Genomic DNA, 22,751 nt, shown 5'->3' with positions numbered 1-22,751 from the left:
TTCTGTCGTGGCTCTGGCTCACTGGGACCGTGCCTGCAGAATTGCCCAGAACATTTGCACTTTGGTCCTCAGCGGGGCATGAAGAGAGGTGGCATGAACGACAAAAGCAGGGGGCTGAACCGACCCAGGGACGGGGTCTTCTAGGAGTTTGTTCCAGGTGCTCTTTTGATCTGGTAACATGCAATGATTACGTGGGAATGCGATCCAGGGTGACCTCGCCATAAGGATAGTCTGACTATCCTTAGTGGTACGGACAATAGAGGGTGTTCCACGTGGCTTCTCCCTGTGCCCTGGAGTCCTGGACTTGGGTGACGTTCCCTAATGTGGCATGGATGGGCTGTTAGGAGGTGTGCGTGGAAGTTCTTTCGCATGTGTGTGAGGAAATCCAGGAGGTCAGCTGTGGCTCCCAGTCTGCTTCTGTGTGTGCTGGGGCACGTGGACTTCGGAGCTGCTGTGGCCTCCAGTGTAAAGCAATCGCTCATTTTCAGATCGAGACAGACGTCCGGTACCGTCCCGCTCACCCTTTGAAGTGGACAACTGAGTGGCATTCGGCACACTCACAGTGTTGTGTGGTCATCACCTCGACCCCAGAACCTTTCCATCACCCAGAGGACACCCTCTACCCAGCCAGTAGTCACCCTCCCCCCACATCTCCCTCTGCCAGGCCTTGCCAACCACTAATCTGCTTTCATTCTCTAGAGATTTACCTATTCTGGACATTTAGTATGAATGGAATCACACAACGTGTTGCATTTTCTGGCTTCTTTCATTTGGCTTGATATTTTCAAGTGTCGTCCATGCTGCAGCATGCGTCAGCGCTTCATTCTTTTTTATGGCTGAATAATAAATAATGTTTATTTATCCATTCATCAGTCAATGAATATTTGGATTGTTTTCACTTTTCAGCTATTACGAATAATGTTGCTACAAACATTTCTGTGCAGGTTTTTGTGTGAACATATGTTTTCATTTCTCTTGGGTAGGTACCTAGGAGTGGAATTGCTGGGTCCTGTGGTAACACTAAGTTTAACCTTTTGAAGAACAGCCCAACTGTTTTCCAAAGTGGCTGCGCCATTTTATGTTCCCACCAGCAACGTTGAGGGGTCCAATATCTCCACTTCCTCGCCAACCTTGTTATTGTCCATCTTTTTGGTTCCAGCCATCCTGGTGGGTATGAAGGGCTATCTCACTGTGGTTTTAATCTACATTTCCCTGATGACTAATGATGCTGAGCAGCTTTAATCTTTAATCCACTGATAATGTAATTCCTGGAAAGGTAGGATTCTGACTGCCATTCTTTTCTATGCGTCTGACATCATCCTTGTTCCACTATGTCTCCATTGCGGCCTCTTTTGTGTTAAATAGATGCCTTCTAGCGTACCAGGTTAATCTCTTGGCATTTCTCTTACTATATTTTTAAGTAATTTGCTTAGTGGTTGTTCTGGGGAATACAGTCCACGTCCTCTGCCTTCCCGCCGGAGCGCTTCCCTCCCCTGGTCCCACTGCTAGCCCCGAGTCACCCAGCTGAGGGCTGCAGCAAAGGCAGAGAGACTGGAGAGAAGGGAGAGGACCGGACCCTGCGTGCAGAGTGAGGGTCCTGGAGGAAGCGTCGAGCCAAAGAGGCTGGAGAGGAAGAAGGGAGGGAGGAGAAAGCTAGGTCCGTGTTGGGAGGGAAGGGGGACCCTTCCTGCAAGTGGCAAGGGCTGCCTGGAGGAAGCCCCTAGGCCCAGATCACTTCTCCGTGGCCTTAGGGGGACACCTGTCCCTACTGCCCAATGGCCCCTGCACCCCTAGGTGCCCACAACAGAAGGGGGGCACTTGGGGCCTCTGTGGGGATGACGGCGACATGAGAGGGGAGCATCGGCCCAGGTTAGGGTGGGACTAGACAGACTCAGTGGGATGCTGCCCTCTCAGCGAGGGCGGTGTGAATGCTGCCCCCAGCCCTCCATACGTGAATAACAGGGAAACGGAAGACCCTTTCTCCCCACGTGCACGTGGTGGGCAGCGGGGTGTGCACCAAGTTGGGCCTGGGGATAGCACTCAGAGTCTAATGTCCCTCGGGAAATCCTGGAGAGAGGAGAGACAGGGACATGGCCTGAGGTGGCAAGCCCCAGCTGAGCCCCAGGAGGGGGAGGAGCCATCCTGGAGCCATGGATGCAGGGGAGAGGGCAGGGGGCAGAGGGCGCCTGTCCTGGGGGCTGTGCCGGACAAGGCTCAGGGCTCCCAACGACAAGCAATGTGCTTGGCTCTGGGTCTAGGAACCACGGTCCTGGGAACACCAAGTGCAGCCTAAGGGGACAGGAGCTCCTTGTTGCAAACTGCAGTGATGCTGCAGGCTGAGGGGGCAGGCAGGAGGCCCGAGGCTGTGGCCCACAGCGCGGCAGGGGTCACAGGGTCGGTCTGGAGCACACGTGTGAGCTGTGGCCCGGCCCTGCTCATCCCGAGGCCCTGCTGCCCATCTGGGGCCTTCCCCAGGCCTCCCCTAGGGACCATTCTGTCCTGGGAAGGACCCTGCGGGCTCTGGGATGAGAAGGTCAAAGGCGACCCCTCAGCCAAGCTCAGCCCTACCAGCCCCGCAGGAGCTCCTCACCTTTCTGCACAGCCTCGTCTTGCTCCCTCCCCCCGTGTCCCAGGGCCCCACCAACTGCGAGGCTGTGCCAGGCCCCATCAGTCTTGCTCCTTGGCCTCTATGAGGAGGCCTGACTCCCGGGTGGGGTGGGGGTGGAGGTGGGGGCCCGAGTCTTCCCCGATATGCACCCCCTGCCCACATCAGCCATCTGCCCTCCCCCCACCGTGTCCCATCTTGCCCTGGGCCTCCGCAGAGCCCTGGCGCTGGTCCCCGCATCTCGTGGCCTGAGGGCAGCCGCAGCACTAGACAGCAGGCCTGGGGGGGGGGGGGCCCGGGAGTGCCCCAAGGTCAGACGTGGCAGGGTTAGAGCCCACGTCTGCAGGCTCCCTCTCTGGCGTCTGGTGCACTTTCTGGAAGAGGGGCTTGGCCAGGCGAGGTCAATGACCTGTTCCAGTCTCACCTCAGCCCCTCTGTCGCTCTCTCTTTTCCATTTTTGGCAGGACCTGGCCACCCTTGGTTGTCATCAAGCTTGGACCGGGGCTCCGTGTGTCCGTGGTTGGCTGAGAGTGACCCGGGCAGTGTGCACAGAGAAATGGCGCACATCGAGACATCCAGCGGGGCCCAGAGGACGCCAGAGAGACACCCCAACACCTGCCCCGGCAGAGGGCCGGCAACACGGCCGTGCCGGGATCAGATGGGAGCCAAAGGCCAGGGCCTCCTCCCCGGGGCTCTTCTGCCGCCGCCTCTAGGAGCGAGGGCTCTCGCAGATGACTCCAGACTGCACAAGAGGAGAGAAAAGCTGAGAACTCACAGCCGTTGTGTCCCCGTGCACAGGCAGTTGCCATGAACGTGTGGCACGTGTCCAGCCAGGCTCGCTCTTGGAGGCTTTAAAAAGGCACTGATGTTGGTGAGATGCGGAAGCAACACAGGTTCGCCCCTCGGAGAGAGCGTCCATCACCATTACCCACGCACCATGGGTCTTTCCTTGGGCTGTCTCCTGGGGCTGTCACCATTAATAATCTGCCGCGTCTCTCTCAGCTGTGTTTCTGGGACTGTCACTGCTAGCCACACACCTCGAGCGTCCTTTCCAGGCCTGGGTCGTGTGGTCAGTTGGCCTGGCCTGGAATCCCAGTGCCTCCACTGCAGAGCTGTGGTACTTTGGGTAAGTGCCTGAACCTTCCTGTGCCTGGCGTCCTCATCTGGAGAAGAGGGGTCATTACAGGACGCTCCTCCCCCCAGGGCTCCTCTGAGGACTCGTGGAGCGGGTGCAGGCCCCGTTGCTCAGCCCACTGCCTGGCACAAAATCAGTGCTCAGAGACAGAAGCTCTGAGGGAGAGGCTCACCCTTCTCCCAGGCTCCAAACCCCTTAGCACCTTTGGGGTACACAGCTGGTGGGTGTAGGGCCATTAGTCCCCGATTTCTGCTGTCCTTTGTTTGGCCAGGTGGGATCACGGCTCTCAGACTGCCAAGTGGGACGGGAAGCAAAGTGTGGGGGTGCCGTGGAAAGCATTGCCTCGAACAGTGCCGAAGAGAGCACGGCGTGGGACGGCATGCAGCGTGGGGTCACTTTGTGCAGAGCCCAGGTGGGTGTGACCTGGAACACTTGGATCTGGGCTCAGGGAGATTAGGGCCAAGGCTTCGGCAGTACAACGTGCCCCGGAACAGGACCCCAGCTCCCAGAGTACTCCTTGGTAATCTGGGCTGGCTGTCAACCCCGCCGGTGAGAAGCTGCCCCAGCCCGCCTCTGGGATAGGAAAGCAATCTGCTTAGGGGGCTGATCTTTACTCTTTGTGATGGGGACCAGGGCTTCCAATGAGGTGTTAGGAAAACAGGGACCTATGGCTTTCTACCGTGAGAATGGGGGCCATGAGTTTGAGCCCAGGCGGACAGCTGGGGCTGAGAGCAGGGCAGCTGGAGGTGCTGGCGGCCAAACGCTCCCGGGAAGGACTCCCACGTGCAGAGTCTGCTGGCTCGGGAGGCAGGCCCTACTCCAGGCTCCATGAGGGGGTGTGGGGTCTAGAAGAGGATGGTGGCCTTGCGAGGGGCTGAACCCCAAATGACAGGGACTTCAGGTAGGGAAAATCTCAGAGGGCAAAGCGGGCTCCCGGGCATGGGGCCAGCCTGGCTGGGGAGGAACGCGGGCTGCACAGCTCTGGGGGCCCCCAGCAGCAAGAGACCTTGGCCCGTCCCCCAGTCCTGGGGAAGTGGCTGACAGTCACTTGGGCTTGGGACTCTGCCCTACCGGCCCTGGGCGAAGGACTCAGGGGCCTGGGGTAGGGGGTACCCGCTCAACATGCAAAGGAAAAACGGGGATGAGGGTGGGAAGACAAGTACGCACTCGTCTCTTTCCAAATCTCTCGCTGGGTGCGGGCAGAGGAGGAAAGGCTGGGAAGGGGTGGCCTCCAGGGGCCCCTCTCTTCTGTGCCAGCCCCAGAAGGAGGAGGGCTGATTCCCAGGGCCGGCCCTGCGGCAGCTCCCCTCCACGGGCGGGGCGGGGAAGCCGCTGTCCCACGCAGTCCAGGAAGGACTCCAACCCACCACCACCCGCCTCACGCACGCGCACACCCTCTCACACACGTCCAGTGACGCTCACTCCCACTCGCTCACACTCAGACACACTCACATGCTCTTACACTTGCACACTCCCACTCATTCACACACACATTCACTTGCACTCACACACACATTCAATGACACGAATGCACACTCTCACTCGCTCACACGCACACTCACACCTGCTTGGGGAACACGCCCACACAGGTACACTGCACGAGGGAGAGACAAGGGATCAGCCCCTCCCATCCCCTCTCCTCTTGTCCTGCCCCCAAATCCTGAGGGGCTGGCGGAAAGTGGCCAGTGGCCATGGCCCTGCCAAGACACGGGGGACAGACGACCTGGGATGGTGCCTTGCCTGAAGGAGGCAGGGAGAGCAGAGCCCACCTGGGAGCCCCCCGGATCCTGCAGTACCCCTTGATGGGACACGTGCAGGTGTCCCTATAACACGGAGCCAAGTCCACTGGGCCCAAGAGGCTGCAGGCATGGCCCTCATGATCTCCGTCCCGACAGCCCTCGCCGCCCCCTCTCCATTGCCCTGCGCGCCCAGCATCTCCAGGGGCCCCCGCCCCCCGTCCCTGCAGACCCGCTGTCTGCAGCTCTCGCCACACAGCTCAGGGCTCCCCACGTGCTCGGTTCCCACAGGCCGGTTGGACGGCCACAGCCCAGGCCTCAGCTCCCTGCAAGGTCCTCGCCCTGGCCCTCCCTGCTTTGGGAACTGCGTTCTTCTTCTGTACTGTGGGGGTGGTCAGAGACTCTGCCCCTTCAGAATGGCTGGAGGACGCCAGTGGGCACAGACTGGGCAGGCCCTCGAGGGCCCCTCACCATTTCTGGGACAACGGTACCATCCGTCCCCTCTCCTCTCCGCACCTTCGTTCCGTCTCCCGAAGACTCTGAATCAGCTCGGCGCCTGATGGCCGGCTGCCCTCAATTTGTGGTGGGCTCCCAGCCCCCTGAGGTGAGGGCAGAGCCCAGGCAGGTGGAGGCAGATGGCTCCTGGCTCCTGACACCTGACGACACCCTCTCTGAGCACTGCCCCTCCAGCCACGGCGCGCAGAGAGAGGGTCTCAAGGATCAGCAGCATCCTCCATCCTGGGTGGGTGCCCTCCTCAGGTGGCACCGAGGGCTCACTGGGCTGCAGGGACCCAGAGTCCACCTGCTCTGGGCAGGAAGGGGCCACTCCCCAGCTCCTGCCTGCAGCCTCCCACTCACACCCGCTGCCTCCTGCCTGCTCCCAGGACACAGGACTGGTGCCCCTAGGAGTTGGCTGGGAGGGGAGTGGGACAGGAAGGCGGTGCCCCGGCCCCTCGAGGGGCCGCCCTGCCCAGGACTCAAGAGTGGAGGGTGGCTCTCCCTGCCTTTCCTCCCCCGACCCAGGGCATGAGGGCTGTGGAGCCCTCGCCCAGCCCGCCCTCCATCCCTCGGCCATGAAACACCGGCAGGTCCCCAAACGTCCCTCGGTGGCTAGACAGAGGCTGGCCACTTGTCGGCTGGCAGGAGTGGGCTGAGCGGGCAACCACCCCCAGCCCAGAGTCCTGGGCCCAGCTCCTGGCAGGGGCATCTGACCTCAGGCCTGGGCCCTTCTGTGGCCCGCTGGTCTCTGGGATTGCACACGTGACCTCTCTGACCCGTCCGGGTGCCCTGAGCCCCTACAGCGGTGCCAGGGATCCTGGAGCCCTGGATCCTGCCTGTGGTTCCTCCCCCTCCCTTCAACGTCTAGCCCGCTTATTTCTGGGGACACCCCGAGTTTCCTGGGGACCCAACCAGCCACTGCCCACGCCCACAAGTTCCTGTCACTCAGCTCCGTCCAGCCCAGGGGACGACACAGCCCCTCCTGGCCCCTGTCCTGATCATACCCCAATGCAGGTGACAGGCCACTGTTGCCCCCACCCCCACCCCCAGCAGACCCTTCCCTCAGTTGCCCACAGCAGAGACGGACGACACGCAGCTGGAACGATCAATGAAATTTATTGAAGAGAACCACTTACTGAAACCATTGCAGAGAAGGGAATGACAACACGGAGAGGAACTTCTAACGGCCGCTACAGCCCACAGGTCTCGGGGACAGTCAGTCTCTAACGGGGTGCCTCAGCTGCCCCCCATGCTGAGGCCCTCCCACCACAGTCTCCCTTCCTGGGAGCCCCACGGTCAGCCTCTTGGCAGAACGATGGACACTGGCAATGTCTTCTCACTCCACGGCACCCCCTCCCCCTCTGGCTGACATTCTGGGGTGGGGCCCTGCCCTATGGGCCACATAGGACAGTCACAGGACGCTGGAAAATACAACAGGGGACACCACACCAAGCCCAGGAAACTGAGCCACAAGTAACAACAGGTTGGCACATGAGAGCACAGTCCCACTGGAGCCTCCCGCAGCCCCTCCATGTCCCTGCTCCAGTTCTTCCTTCCCGAGGTCCCGGGGTGAGCGCCGGCCACGCCCTCGTCTGTCCATCCTTCCAGGCATCTCCTGGGACTGGGCTCGGGGACTCTGGGGTGGGGTGGGGGCCACTGCTCAGATAAGCACACACCTCCACAGGAACAAGCAGCGGTTGGCCTAAATCTCCACCGAGAAGGCAGAGTTGAGCTCATGGCACCGGACGAGAGAGAGCAGAGCCCGGGCTGGCACTGAAGCTCACAGCACGTGCCAGGGCCGAGAGGGTGCTGTCTGCTAGGCCAGGACCCCACCCCGGGCTCACACACACCTAACGGCTCTGCACAGAAATGATGGCACGTGGGTTTGTATGTTTTGGGGGTGGATTACTTGACAGGTGGGTAACTACAGGGTCCACTGAGATACAAGCGGGCTTCCCAGAACAGGGAGGAGCCTGCCCCAGGTGACAGTGAACGGGGGTCCCCTTGTTGGGAGGCCCAGACAGCTGGCACCCTTGAGATGACCTCCTAACGTCTCCCAGGCCCGTGCAGGTGGCAGGCGTCCTCAGGTGCCCCTCACCCAGGCCAGGGCTGCCACTCGGGGGAGCCACCAGGCTGGCTGCCTGAGTTTGCAGGGCTTGGGATGGGGCTTGGGCTCGGTGTGGTGCTGCCTTGAGCGGGGCTACACCTCTCCCCTGCCCATTTGGGGTAACATATGTTCATCTTGGTCACTTGGAACGGCTGACGGTGCGGGTCATGGCCCCTTGGGGATCGTGAGGGGCCAGGGGCTTGGTTTGGGCTGGACGGGCCCCTCCCTCGGCCTGGTCCCCATGTGGGGTGAGGCGGCTACCCTGGCCTCGCCTCCCCCTGCCTCCAGGGCTCTGCTGCCTGGGAGGAGAGGGGGCCCCTGGGCCTTTTGAGCCTACTTGCCCGAGGAGGACTCGGGGCGGCTCATCTCCTCAGCCCCGTCCTGGTTTCCTGGCTCCTCCTGGATGAGCCCCTCCTTGGGGGTCTGCTCGGCCTCCTGGTCTCCCACCTGGGCGAGGCCTTCCGGGTTACTGCCAGGACCTCCTGGGCCCGCCCCAGAAGCACTGACCGTTTGAGCAGGGGTGGGGCCCCCGGGGGCCCCCGAGTGTCCTGCCTGACCTAGCCCCGCACGAGTAGGAACATTTTCACCTTCCCCAGTGGCAGAAGAGGACTCGGTGGTCTCCTCAGGGGCAGGGGCTGCCACGGCAGCATCATGGGTGTCAGGAGCTGCCTCATCGGCCTCTTCACGGGCCGGGGCAGCGTCAGCGGTGTCTTCACAGGTCAGGGCGGCCTGGGCAGCATCTTCACGAGCCCAGGCGGCCTGGGCAGCATCATGGGGGTCAGGAGCAGCCTCTCCACGGTCGACTGTGACAGGAACTGCCCCATCGGCCACTTCACGTGCCGGGGCAGCCTCGGCTGTGTCTTGCTTGGAAAGGGCAGCCAGGGTGGTATCTTCCTTGGGTGGGGAAGGCTTGCTTTCTTCTGCAGTGACAGGGGTGCCCTCAGTGGTGACCTCATTGGCTGGGAGGCAATCTTCATGGGTCCGGGCAGCATCTTCACAGGCCAGCGCGGCCAGGCAGTCCTGCGCAGGGGTGTCGGGATTTTCCTCCAGGAGGCCGCACATGAGATCCAGCGCGGGGCCGCCCAAGCTCTCCACCAGTCTCCTCCTCCTCTCCCTCTCTGACATGAGGCACCACAGGTACAGCGTGTCGTTGGCATGGTGCAGCCAGCTCTCAAAAGACTCTTCTCCACAGCCCGGCTCTTCCACCCCAGAAAACCTTCTCAGTACCCGGTAGGCCATAGCATCGAGCAGAGGCTGCAACGTCTGCCGCCAGTGCTGGCTCCGGGCTGCTGCCTCGTTGATGGCTCTTGCCACACCTGCAGCTCCTTCGTCACCTGGAGCCTCCGCCTCAGCTGCAGCTCCTGCCATGCTCACAGATCCTGCCACGCCTGCAACACCTGTGTCCCCTGCGTTTCCCTCTTCATCTGACGATCCTGCTTCCTCTCCAGCTCCTGCCTCGCCCTCAGCTTCCTCCTCGCCCTCAGCTTCCTCCTCACCCTCAGCTTCCTCCTCACCTGCGGCTTCTTCCTCACTTGGGGCTCCTGCCTCACCTGTGGCTTCTTCCTCACCCGCAGCTCTTGCCACATCTCCAACTTCCTCCTCACCTGCCGCTCCCGCCTCACCTGCAGCTCCTGCCATGCTCACAGATGCGACCATGCCTGCAACTCCTGTGTCCCCTGCAGCTCCCTCTTCATCTGACGATCCTGCTTCCTCTCCAGCTCCTGCCTCGCCCTCAGCTTCCTCCTCACTCCCAGCTTCTTCCTCACCTGTGGCTTCTTCCTCACCCACAGCTCTTGCCACATCTTCAGCTCCATCCTCGCCTGCAGTGACTGCCTCACTGGCAGTTCCTGCCTCCTCTGGGGCCCCTGCCTCAGACACACCTGCAGCTCCTTCCTCACCTGGAGCCTCTGGCTCAGCTGCAGCTCCTGCCATGCCCACAGATGCTACCACGCCTGCAACTCCTGTGTCCCCGGCAGCTCCCTCTTCATCTGAGGATCCTGCTTCCTCTCCAGCTCCTGCCTCACCCTCAGCTCCCTCCTCCCCTGCAGCTGCCTCCTCCCCTGCAGCTGCCTCCTCCCCTGCAGCTCTGGCCACACCTGCCCTGCCAGCCACTGCTTGCCTCTGGGGCTGTGCAGGGAAATTGGGTCTATCCCGTGACTCAGAATCAGGGCCCTGGGGCAGGAAGAACACATCCCAGAGTCCCCCCTTGCCTGGTATCTGTCGGGGGACCAAACTTCGATTTAAATACTCAGTGAACTCCACCAAAGCGACCCTGAACCCGAGCTCCTTTCTGAAGACGTTGCCCAGCACTCGGTACCTGCCCAGGGGCCACAGGGCAGCCCGCACGGCCTCCTGGAATTCCCGGTCCTCGCAGTCCTCCGGGATGCCCAGGATGAGCAGGGAGCGCTGTGCGTTTGCGCCACTCCACCTGCACCAGTCCTGCAGCATCACCAGTGGCATCACCATCACTGAGGACCTGAGGGCGGCCAGAAGGGACTGGACGGGCGTGCACGGACTCTCGCAGTGTGGGCCTCGGCCTGCGGGTGCAAAGGGGAGAGAGGCGTGTCTGTGCCACACAGCCCACCCCACCGCCCCAGCCAGAGCCCCGGGCCCCTCACGCTGGGGCCTGGAGCGCCTCCTCTCGCTGCTGGCTTCGTCGTTGGATCTTAGGAAACCTCTTCGATAAGAAACCACATTGCTTCACAAGATGGAAGGCTACCCACATTTTCTACCTCCTCTAGCCTCGGGGCTGGGGGGGGGGGTCGCCTTGTTCCCCAGGGACTCTCACGTTTTCCAATTTGGGGCATGAATTTCCCCAGGATCCTGCCTCCTTCTCTTCCACGTGCTCTGGCCTGCAGTGACAGCCCTCTTTCCTTCCTTCCCGGCAGGGTGACTCCTGTCCTCTCTTTGTTCGGGGTCGCTCTAGGCTGGGCTCCGGCCCAGTTCCACGCTGCCTGAGCAGAGCCCGCGGAGGGCCCGCCCTGTCCCTCCCTCTCCCCCGCTCTCTCTCACTGACCTCCCCTCCGGGCGCTCTGGTCTCTTCCGTAGGGCACGTTGGGCTCTCTCTGCTCTTCTCTTTCTAGCTTCCTTCAAGGGACGTCAGGGCCCCGAGTCCGTGTCCTCCTCCTGTTCTATGGCGCACACTTAGAGCTGTCCGTCTTCCTGCGATTGATCGCTTCCTGCGCTGCCTCCCACTACTTTGGGGAAGTTGTATTTTTCTATTTTCTATCACTGGGTTTGAAACGCTTCCTGAGTTCCTCTGATTTCCTCTGATTTCTTCTTCCACCTACAGGTTTGCAAATCTTTAGAGACATGTTAACCGTTGTTAACGTCAAACAAAATCCCCGGGCGACCAGGCAACTTATTCTGTCAAAGCGCAACCCTTTTAAACTTAGGGAGACGCTCCTAGGGCCCGAAGTATGGCGTCCCCCAGTGACCCCTGCGAAGGGCCTCTACTTTCCGCGGAGGCCAAGGCCCTGGCCCTCCACCGCGGCAATCTCTGCGCACCCTCCACCGAGGCGACCTGGAGCTTCTCAGACACCCGCTGCGGGGGGCAGAGCCCCTCCCCGGACCCTCCCCCACTCCACCGCCCAGGGCACCAGCCTCCCGCAGACCACTGCCTCCCCGGCGCCTCGCCCTCTCTGTGGCACCTGCACCCATGCTGCCAGGCCCTCCTCTCCCGCACCCCTCCTCAGCCAGTGGCCCCCCACCTTCCCGCCCATCCCCCTGCCCATGCCCGGGCGCATCCTCCCCAGACCCGAAAAGCGCCCTCCCCGCCAGCTGGGAGCGCTCCCCTCCAGCCCTGGGAAGCAGGGCGCCCCCACGTGCTTGGACGTTATCCCGCCCATCCGGCTCCCCAAGCCCGGAGTGCTCCCCCTAGTGCCGGCAGTGGGAGCTCTGCCCTCCCGCCTCCCACCCCACAGATGCAGGGCTGCCAGCCTGCCCCCGCCCCCCCCACCCACACATGCAGGGCTGCCAGCCTGCCCCCGCCACCCCCTCCCCCCACAGCCAGCACCCCAGCGAGCCAGAGCGCACCGCTGCCCAGAGCATGGCCGCCCACCACTCCCGCACGCATGGCCGGCCTCGCCCACGCCTCCCACCCCAGGCGGACTCCGCTGGCGCCCCCACCCCAGCCGGCAGCCCCCCCGTGCCGGGCGCCCTCCTGTCCAGCCGCAGCCCCGGGAGCGCTCGCTTCCCATGCCCCCCCTAGAGTCACTAGCCCCCGCCCCCGCCCCCGCCTCCCCCCCTCCTGAGGCCCCTGGGAGCCCTGCCCTCAGCCCAAACCCCAGCTGGCTGCCCCCCACCCTCACCGGCTCCCGCTCGCTCACCCTCCCCTCGGACCCCCTCCCCCGCGAGCCCCCCGCCGACGTGGCTCACCTGCGCCGGCCCCGCGGGCGGCTCCCGGTCCCCTGGAAGGCCTGGCGGGCTCGCCTCAGGGCGGCTGTGTGGCCCCGGCTCACGCACTCTGCGCTCGGCCACGCCACCTCCCGCGCCTCCCAGAAGCCCCCGGGCGCAGGAGAGAAAGTTCTAGGTGGCTCAGGGCAGGGCGACGATTGGCTGCGAGGAGCACGTGAGCGACGCCGCGCGGCGAGGGCTTCACGGCGCTGTCGCAAGGCTCGCAGCCGCGGCAGCACAGCGCGGCTTCCGCCCCTGCCACCGCTGCACAGCGCGGCTTCCGCCCCTGCCGCCCGTGAAGCCGAGAGTCGGCCCGCCCGCAGAGCCCGCTGGGGCCCGTGGGGCCCACTGCCCGGTCGTCTGTGCCCTGCTGTGCTTGGTAGCGGCACGCAGACGGTCTACGTCCCTACTGACTTCTCCTCTCGGTGTCCCCATCCCGGGCGGGAGGGGTGACATCTCCATCGGCGGTGCTGGGAATGGCCGCCTCTCCCTCTGTCCCGTCACCCTCGGTTTCCTGGACAGCAAAGTTCTGTCCCTGGCCACAGACACTCCTGGGAACTAGCGCTGCGCGTCCCTCACTGCTGACCCTGCCATCGTTCTGACCTCCCATCCCAGGGACCTGCCTCTGCCTTTAACTCGGCTTGGTCCACTGTCAGCACGGTCGCTCCGACTTCCTTAGCTGCTCTTTCTGTGGGACAGCACTCGGAATCCTCTGACTATCCGCTCGCCTGAGGCTTTGCTGTCCAATCGCAGCGCCTGTGGGCAGCAAAAGCCTGGCTCTCGGCTTCATCCAGACAGTCTCTGCCTTTTAATCGCACAGTTTAACCCGTTAACATCCAGTGTGGTTTCTCCTATGGCTGGATTTACGTCCAGCCCTTTACCGGCTGCCTGAGTCTGCTGCAGATACTGAGGAAACAATACCAGAGACCGGGTGGCTTATAAACAGCAGACGTTCATTTCTCACAGTTCCGGAGGCTGAGAAGTCCAGAAGCGAGGTACCGGCAGATGCCGTGTCCGGCGAGGACCTGCCTCCTGCTTCACACACAGACATCCTCTCACCATGTCCTCGCTATGGCAGAAGCGGGTGAGGGAGCTCTCCGGGGTCTCTCTTACAAGGTCACTGATCCCGTTCATGGCGGCTCCACCCCCATGAACCAATCACCTCCCAAAGGCTCCACCTCCAAATACCATGGCGTGGAGGGGGTCGATTACACAGGTGAATCTGGGGGAGGACACAGACATTCGCTGCACAGCACTGTCTGCCCATCTCTCTCTCTTCCTATGTTCCCCTTTTCCTGCCTGAGATAGTCAAAAAGTTTTTATTGCATTTTAACTTACTATTGCCTTTTGAGGCTATTATCGCTTTGAAATGCTTTTGCTGGTTGCTCGAGAGATTATAATCTATTTCCTTAACTTTTCACTGTCCACTTGTGGCTAATGTTGTACCACTTCACATAAATGTAAGAAGCTTTCCACCATACAGATTCGTTCCCCCTCCACCCCATCCTTTATGCTGCAGTCGCCACATGTAGTACGCTTACAGATATTAGAATGCTATCTTTTGAGACTGCATTTTTCATTCACCAGAGAATTATTTCTGTTCTATCCTCAAAATCTTTCCATCCTTCCAAATTGCTTTCTAGCCGCTCTTGACTTGTAATTGCCCTGGTTCCCTTAGCAAAACTGGAGCGGGCCCCCTCTTTCCTGAGGCAGATCACCCTGGCGTATTTTTCCACATTATGCTCATCCATAGGCAATTTCAAAAGAGCTCTCTATCTGGTATGAAAAACTTCATCATTGCCCTCTCTGGGCGTTCCTGGCACTCTAGGCACACATGCATTGTGGTGCTCCTGGCTCTCCTCTCTGACCAAACTGGCCACACTTTCTCCCCCTGTCCCCTCCCTTTAATGCTGGCTGGGCCTTTAAGGTCAAGCTCAGAACACGTGTCCTCCAGGAAGCCCCTGTGGATTCCCCCAGACTGAGTTCCACCTTATCAACGTTGATCCCGCTCTGGCCCACGCACACACTCCATGCCCAGCACGCTCAGTCCCAGCTGCTCTGTCTGTGCTGCTCCAACAAAGGACAGAGGCCTCTACATACAGGTCAAGCAAGCAGCGATGTGTACAAAGTCCTAAGGAGGTGCCCAGCACTTAGCAAGTGCTCAAGGAGGGCCACTGTCGTCCGTCCTGCCACCACTATTGCGTCTCCTCCAGCATTAGTCCCTCCCTCTCCGTGAGCCCAGCCGCTGGCGCAGGGGCTGACCATGCCTAACAGAACAGCCACCCTGAGCTTTGAGTGAACAGGCCGGCAACAAACCTCACTGAAAGCCCCCTCACTCACCCCCTCTCCCCCTGCCGCCGGCGCCCATCCCCCGGAGAGGAAAGCACTGGGTCTGGGGCCTCTTGGTAACCAATGAAAGAAACAGCCCCCCAGGGTGTGTGTTTGACCCCTAGTTGAGCAGTTGTATCTGACAGAGGTGGAAGGCAGTCTCCTCACTAGATCTGCTGGGGCCCTGCGTCACCGTGGGGGCCACCTGCAGGGTGCTCATTCATCTCTCAGCTGCTCCCTCCCTTCCTCTCTCCGTCTGCCCCTCCAGGCCCTTCTGGCCTTGGCAGCTTCACCGCCCGCTGCCCGGCATTCCCCCTCTTTGGGGGGGCACCTAGAGACTGCACCAGCCGGGACTTTCCCACAGTCAGAGCCCAGGGCCCCGAGGTCTGCGGGGCCCGCCCTCCATCCCCAGGTACCAGGGGTCTTTGCCCCTATGGGGTGGGCTCAGCTCTCCCCGACCTGCTCCAAGTCTTGCCCTTTCCAGGACCTCCCAGAGGCCACTTGGGCCACTTTACCTGTTGGCCATCACCCTGTGCTCCCACTAGGCCAGGGGATTTGCCTGGCATGGTTGGGTGGAGAGGGAGAGAGAGAGGCACGCATACCTCCCAGCCCTCTCAGGAGCCCTTTCCCACATGACCAGGCTGCGTCTCCAGCCATCCGTGCCCAGCGGCCTTCCCGCCCAGTGCAGCTCCCCTCTGGGGGCAGTCAGCACCCAACCCTGGAGCTGGAGCCCCTACCCTGAGCGGTCTCCCTGTAAGTCAGAGCCGGGGGTGCAGGAACACGAATGGATGCACGCGTGTCCCAGCCCACTGCCGCCAGGGCAGGGGTCTGCCAGGGACGTGGAGCGACCCAGCTGGACTGCCCTTCCTCTGGTGCCGTCTCAAGCCCAGGGCAGCCCCCGCCTCCGCAGCTCCTCACGGCAATTTCTGTCGTGGCTCTGGCTCACTGGGACCGTGCCTGCAGAATTGCCCAGAACATTTGCACTTTGGTCCTCAGCGGGGCATGAAGAGAGGTGGCATGAACGACAAAAGCAGGGGGCTGAACCGACCCAGGGACGGGGTCTTCTAGGAGTTTGTTCCAGGTGCTCTTTTGATCTGGTAACATGCAATGATTACGTGGGAATGCGATCCAGGGTGACCTCGCCATAAGGATAGTCTGACTATCCTTAGTGGTACGGACAATAGAGGGTGTTCCACGTGGCTTCTCCCTGTGCCCTGGAGTCCTGGACTTGGGTGACGTTCCCTAATGTGGCATGGATGGGCTGTTAGGAGGTGTGCGTGGAAGTTCTTTCGCATGTGTGTGAGGAAATCCAGGAGGTCAGCTGTGGCTCCCAGTCTGCTTCTGTGTGTGCTGGGGCACGTGGACTTCGGAGCTGCTGTGGCCTCCAGTGTAAAGCAATCGCTCATTTTCAGATCGAGACAGACGTCCGGTACCGTCCCGCTCACCCTTTGAAGTGGACAACTGAGTGGCATTCGGCACACTCACAGTGTTGTGTGGTCATCACCTCGACCCCAGAACCTTTCCATCACCCAGAGGACACCCTCTACCCAGCCAGTAGTCACCCTCCCCCCACATCTCCCTCTGCCAGGCCTTGCCAACCACTAATCTGCTTTCATTCTCTAGAGATTTACCTATTCTGGACATTTAGTATGAATGGAATCACACAACATGTTGCATTTTCTGGCTTCTTTCATTTGGCTTGATATTTTCAAGTGTCGTCCATGCTGCAGCATGCGTCAGCGCTTCATTCTTTTTTATGGCTGAATAATGTTCCATTGTATGAACAGACCACATTTTATTTATCCATTCATCAGTCAATGAATATTTGGATTGTTTTCACTTTTCAGCTATTACGAATAATGTTGCTACAAACATTTCTGTGCAGGTTTTTGTGTGAACATATGTTTTCATTTCTCTTGGGTAGGTACCTAGGAGTGGAATTGCTGGGTCCTGTGGTAACACTAAGTTTAACCTTTTGAAGAACAGCCCAACTGTTTTCCAAAGTGGCTGCGCCATTTTATGTTCCCACCAGCAACGTTGAGGGGTCCAATATCTCCACTTCCTCGCCAACCTTGTTATTGTCCATCTTTTTGGTTCCAGCCATCCTGGTGGGTATGAAGGGCTATCTCACTGTGGTTTTAATCTACATTTCCCTGATGACTAATGATGCTGAGCAGCTTTAATCTTTAATCCACTGATAATGTAATTCCTGGAAAGGTAGGATTCTGACTGCCATTCTTTTCTATGCGTCTGACATCATCCTTGTTCCACTATGTCTCCATTGCGGCCTCTTTTGTGTTAAATAGATGCCTTCTAGCGTACCAGGTTAATCTCTTGGCATTTCTCTTACTATATTTTTAAGTAATTTGCTTAGTGGTTGTTCTGGGGAATACAGTCCACGTCCTCTGCCTTCCCGCCGGAGCGCTTCCCTCCCCTGGTCCCACTGCTAGCCCCGAGTCACCCAGCTGAGGGCTGCAGCAAAGGCAGAGAGACTGGAGAGAAGGGAGAGGACCGGACCCTGCGTGCAGAGTGAGGGTCCTGGAGGAAGCGTCGAGCCAAAGAGGCTGGAGAGGAAGAAGGGAGGGAGGAGAAAGCTAGGTCCGTGTTGGGAGGGAAGGGGGACCCTTCCTGCAAGTGGCAAGGGCTGCCTGGAGGAAGCCCCTAGGCCCAGATCACTTCTCCGTGGCCTTAGGGGGACACCTGTCCCTACTGCCCAATGGCCCCTGCACCCCTAGGTGCCCACAACAGAAGGGGGGCACTTGGGGCCTCTGTGGGGATGACGGCGACATGAGAGGGGAGCATCGGCCCAGGTTAGGGTGGGACTAGACAGACTCAGTGGGATGCTGCCCTCTCAGCGAGGGCGGTGTGAATGCTGCCCCCAGCCCTCCATACGTGAATAACAGGGAAACGGAAGACCCTTTCTCCCCACGTGCACGTGGTGGGCAGCGGGGTGTGCACCAAGTTGGGCCTGGGGATAGCACTCAGAGTCTAATGTCCCTCGGGAAATCCTGGAGAGAGGAGAGACAGGGACATGGCCTGAGGTGGCAAGCCCCAGCTGAGCCCCAGGAGGGGGAGGAGCCATCCTGGAGCCATGGATGCAGGGGAGAGGGCAGGGGGCAGAGGGCGCCTGTCCTGGGGGCTGTGCCGGACAAGGCTCAGGGCTCCCAACGACAAGCAATGTGCTTGGCTCTGGGTCTAGGAACCACGGTCCTGGGAACACCAAGTGCAGCCTAAGGGGACAGGAGCTCCTTGTTGCAAACTGCAGTGATGCTGCAGGCTGAGGGGGCAGGCAGGAGGCCCGAGGCTGTGGCCCACAGCGCGGCAGGGGTCACAGGGTCGGTCTGGAGCACACGTGTGAGCTGTGGCCCGGCCCTGCTCATCCCGAGGCCCTGCTGCCCATCTGGGGCCTTCCCCAGGCCTCCCCTAGGGACCATTCTGTCCTGGGAAGGACCCTGCGGGCTCTGGGATGAGAAGGTCAAAGGCGACCCCTCAGCCAAGCTCAGCCCTACCAGCCCCGCAGGAGCTCCTCACCTTTCTGCACAGCCTCGTCTTGCTCCCTCCCCCCGTGTCCCAGGGCCCCACCAACTGCGAGGCTGTGCCAGGCCCCATCAGTCTTGCTCCTTGGCCTCTATGAGGAGGCCTGACTCCCGGGTGGGGTGGGGGTGGAGGTGGGGGCCCGAGTCTTCCCCGATATGCACCCCCTGCCCACATCAGCCATCTGCCCTCCCCCCACCGTGTCCCATCTTGCCCTGGGCCTCCGCAGAGCCCTGGCGCTGGTCCCCGCATCTCGTGGCCTGAGGGCAGCCGCAGCACTAGACAGCAGGCCTGGGGGGGGGGGGGCCCGGGAGTGCCCCAAGGTCAGACGTGGCAGGGTTAGAGCCCACGTCTGCAGGCTCCCTCTCTGGCGTCTGGTGCACTTTCTGGAAGAGGGGCTTGGCCAGGCGAGGTCAATGACCTGTTCCAGTCTCACCTCAGCCCCTCTGTCGCTCTCTCTTTTCCATTTTTGGCAGGACCTGGCCACCCTTGGTTGTCATCAAGCTTGGACCGGGGCTCCGTGTGTCCGTGGTTGGCTGAGAGTGACCCGGGCAGTGTGCACAGAGAAATGGCGCACATCGAGACATCCAGCGGGGCCCAGAGGACGCCAGAGAGACACCCCAACACCTGCCCCGGCAGAGGGCCGGCAACACGGCCGTGCCGGGATCAGATGGGAGCCAAAGGCCAGGGCCTCCTCCCCGGGGCTCTTCTGCCGCCGCCTCTAGGAGCGAGGGCTCTCGCAGATGACTCCAGACTGCACAAGAGGAGAGAAAAGCTGAGAACTCACAGCCGTTGTGTCCCCGTGCACAGGCAGTTGCCATGAACGTGTGGCACGTGTCCAGCCAGGCTCGCTCTTGGAGGCTTTAAAAAGGCACTGATGTTGGTGAGATGCGGAAGCAACACAGGTTCGCCCCTCGGAGAGAGCGTCCATCACCATTACCCACGCACCATGGGTCTTTCCTTGGGCTGTCTCCTGGGGCTGTCACCATTAATAATCTGCCGCGTCTCTCTCAGCTGTGTTTCTGGGACTGTCACTGCTAGCCACACACCTCGAGCGTCCTTTCCAGGCCTGGGTCGTGTGGTCAGTTGGCCTGGCCTGGAATCCCAGTGCCTCCACTGCAGAGCTGTGGTACTTTGGGTAAGTGCCTGAACCTTCCTGTGCCTGGCGTCCTCATCTGGAGAAGAGGGGTCATTACAGGACGCTCCTCCCCCCAGGGCTCCTCTGAGGACTCGTGGAGCGGGTGCAGGCCCCGTTGCTCAGCCCACTGCCTGGCACAAAATCAGTGCTCAGAGACAGAAGCTCTGAGGGAGAGGCTCACCCTTCTCCCAGGCTCCAAACCCCTTAGCACCTTTGGGGTACACAGCTGGTGGGTGTAGGGCCATTAGTCCCCGATTTCTGCTGTCCTTTGTTTGGCCAGGTGGGATCACGGCTCTCAGACTGCCAAGTGGGACGGGAAGCAAAGTGTGGGGGTGCCGTGGAAAGCATTGCCTCGAACAGTGCCGAAGAGAGCACGGCGTGGGACGGCATGCAGCGTGGGGTCACTTTGTGCAGAGCCCAGGTGGGTGTGACCTGGAACACTTGGATCTGGGCTCAGGGAGATTAGGGCCAAGGCTTCGGCAGTACAACGTGCCCCGGAACAGGACCCCAGCTCCCAGAGTACTCCTTGGTAATCTGGGCTGGCTGTCAACCCCGCCGGTGAGAAGCTGCCCCAGCCCGCCTCTGGGATAGGAAAGCAATCTGCTTAGGGGGCTGATCTTTACTCTTTGTGATGGGGACCAGGGCTTCCAATGAGGTGTTAGGAAAACAGGGACCTATGGCTTTCTACCGTGAGAATGGGGGCCATGAGTTTGAGCCCAGGCGGACAGCTGGGGCTGAGAGCAGGGCAGCTGGAGGTGCTGGCGGCCAAACGCTCCCGGGAAGGACTCCCACGTGCAGAGTCTGCTGGCTCGGGAGGCAGGCCCTACTCCAGGCTCCATGAGGGGGTGTGGGGTCTAGAAGAGGATGGTGGCCTTGCGAGGGGCTGAACCCCAAATGACAGGGACTTCAGGTAGGGAAAATCTCAGAGGGCAAAGCGGGCTCCCGGGCATGGGGCCAGCCTGGCTGGGGAGGAACGCGGGCTGCACAGCTCTGGGGGCCCCCAGCAGCAAGAGACCTTGGCCCGTCCCCCAGTCCTGGGGAAGTGGCTGACAGTCACTTGGGCTTGGGACTCTGCCCTACCGGCCCTGGGCGAAGGACTCAGGGGCCTGGGGTAGGGGGTACCCGCTCAACATGCAAAGGAAAAACGGGGATGAGGGTGGGAAGACAAGTACGCACTCGTCTCTTTCCAAATCTCTCGCTGGGTGCGGGCAGAGGAGGAAAGGCTGGGAAGGGGTGGCCTCCAGGGGCCCCTCTCTTCTGTGCCAGCCCCAGAAGGAGGAGGGCTGATTCCCAGGGCCGGCCCTGCGGCAGCTCCCCTCCACGGGCGGGGCGGGGAAGCCGCTGTCCCACGCAGTCCAGGAAGGACTCCAACCCACCACCACCCGCCTCACGCACGCGCACACCCTCTCACACACGTCCAGTGACGCTCACTCCCACTCGCTCACACTCAGACACACTCACATGCTCTTACACTTGCACACTCCCACTCATTCACACACACATTCACTTGCACTCACACACACATTCAATGACACGAATGCACACTCTCACTCGCTCACACGCACACTCACACCTGCTTGGGGAACACGCCCACACAGGTACACTGCACGAGGGAGAGACAAGGGATCAGCCCCTCCCATCCCCTCTCCTCTTGTCCTGCCCCCAAATCCTGAGGGGCTGGCGGAAAGTGGCCAGTGGCCATGGCCCTGCCAAGACACGGGGGACAGACGACCTGGGATGGTGCCTTGCCTGAAGGAGGCAGGGAGAGCAGAGCCCACCTGGGAGCCCCCCGGATCCTGCAGTACCCCTTGATGGGACACGTGCAGGTGTCCCTATAACACGGAGCCAAGTCCACTGGGCCCAAGAGGCTGCAGGCATGGCCCTCATGATCTCCGTCCCGACAGCCCTCGCCGCCCCCTCTCCATTGCCCTGCGCGCCCAGCATCTCCAGGGGCCCCCGCCCCCCGTCCCTGCAGACCCGCTGTCTGCAGCTCTCGCCACACAGCTCAGGGCTCCCCACGTGCTCGGTTCCCACAGGCCGGTTGGACGGCCACAGCCCAGGCCTCAGCTCCCTGCAAGGTCCTCGCCCTGGCCCTCCCTGCTTTGGGAACTGCGTTCTTCTTCTGTACTGTGGGGGTGGTCAGAGACTCTGCCCCTTCAGAATGGCTGGAGGACGCCAGTGGGCACAGACTGGGCAGGCCCTCGAGGGCCCCTCACCATTTCTGGGACAACGGTACCATCCGTCCCCTCTCCTCTCCGCACCTTCGTTCCGTCTCCCGAAGACTCTGAATCAGCTCGGCGCCTGATGGCCGGCTGCCCTCAATTTGTGGTGGGCTCCCAGCCCCCTGAGGTGAGGGCAGAGCCCAGGCAGGTGGAGGCAGATGGCTCCTGGCTCCTGACACCTGACGACACCCTCTCTGAGCACTGCCCCTCCAGCCACGGCGCGCAGAGAGAGGGTCTCAAGGATCAGCAGCATCCTCCATCCTGGGTGGGTGCCCTCCTCAGGTGGCACCGAGGGCTCACTGGGCTGCAGGGACCCAGAGTCCACCTGCTCTGGGCAGGAAGGGGCCACTCCCCAGCTCCTGCCTGCAGCCTCCCACTCACACCCGCTGCCTCCTGCCTGCTCCCAGGACACAGGACTGGTGCCCCTAGGAGTTGGCTGGGAGGGGAGTGGGACAGGAAGGCGGTGCCCCGGCCCCTCGAGGGGCCGCCCTGCCCAGGACTCAAGAGTGGAGGGTGGCTCTCCCTGCCTTTCCTCCCCCGACCCAGGGCATGAGGGCTGTGGAGCCCTCGCCCAGCCCGCCCTCCATCCCTCGGCCATGAAACACCGGCAGGTCCCCAAACGTCCCTCGGTGGCTAGACAGAGGCTGGCCACTTGTCGGCTGGCAGGAGTGGGCTGAGCGGGCAACCACCCCCAGCCCAGAGTCCTGGGCCCAGCTCCTGGCAGGGGCATCTGACCTCAGGCCTGGGCCCTTCTGTGGCCCGCTGGTCTCTGGGATTGCACACGTGACCTCTCTGACCCGTCCGGGTGCCCTGAGCCCCTACAGCGGTGCCAGGGATCCTGGAGCCCTGGATCCTGCCTGTGGTTCCTCCCCCTCCCTTCAACGTCTAGCCCGCTTATTTCTGGGGACACCCCGAGTTTCCTGGGGACCCAACCAGCCACTGCCCACGCCCACAAGTTCCTGTCACTCAGCTCCGTCCAGCCCAGGGGACGACACAGCCCCTCCTGGCCCCTGTCCTGATCATACCCCAATGCAGGTGACAGGCCACTGTTGC

General features: G+C 61.4%; 1 protein-coding gene across 3 annotated transcripts; it reads right to left on the bottom strand.

Annotated features, from left to right (window-relative positions):
• Nucleotides 1-7,071: 7,071 nt before the first annotated feature.
• On the bottom strand, nucleotides 7,072-14,789 carry LOC138921876 (paraneoplastic antigen Ma6E-like). 3 transcript variants are annotated; one of them, XM_070257582.1, is made up of 3 exons: nucleotides 12,459-14,789; nucleotides 11,098-11,383; nucleotides 7,072-10,618 (listed from the first exon to the last, which is right to left on the bottom strand). In XM_070257582.1, exon 3 carries the CDS (start codon nucleotides 10,545-10,547, stop codon nucleotides 8,415-8,417), a length of 2,133 nt encoding a protein of 710 aa, XP_070113683.1. In that variant the 5' UTR covers nucleotides 10,548-10,618; nucleotides 11,098-11,383; nucleotides 12,459-14,789; the 3' UTR covers nucleotides 7,072-8,414. The 3 variants fall into 3 exon arrangements, with proteins under 3 accessions (XP_070113683.1, XP_070113684.1, XP_070113682.1); XM_070257583.1 differs by having other exon boundaries at nucleotides 11,098-11,367; XM_070257581.1 differs by lacking the exons at nucleotides 11,098-11,383; nucleotides 12,459-14,789 and adding an exon at nucleotides 10,870-11,022.
• Between the last annotated feature and the right edge of the window lie 7,962 nt (nucleotides 14,790-22,751).

This window comes from Equus caballus, chromosome X, assembly GCF_041296265.1.
Source record: "Equus caballus isolate H_3958 breed thoroughbred chromosome X, TB-T2T, whole genome shotgun sequence".
NCBI classification, from domain to species: Eukaryota; Metazoa; Chordata; class Mammalia; order Perissodactyla; family Equidae; genus Equus; species Equus caballus.
The sequence above is the reverse complement of the archived record's forward strand: the minus strand, read 5'-3'. Positions and strand labels throughout refer to the sequence as shown.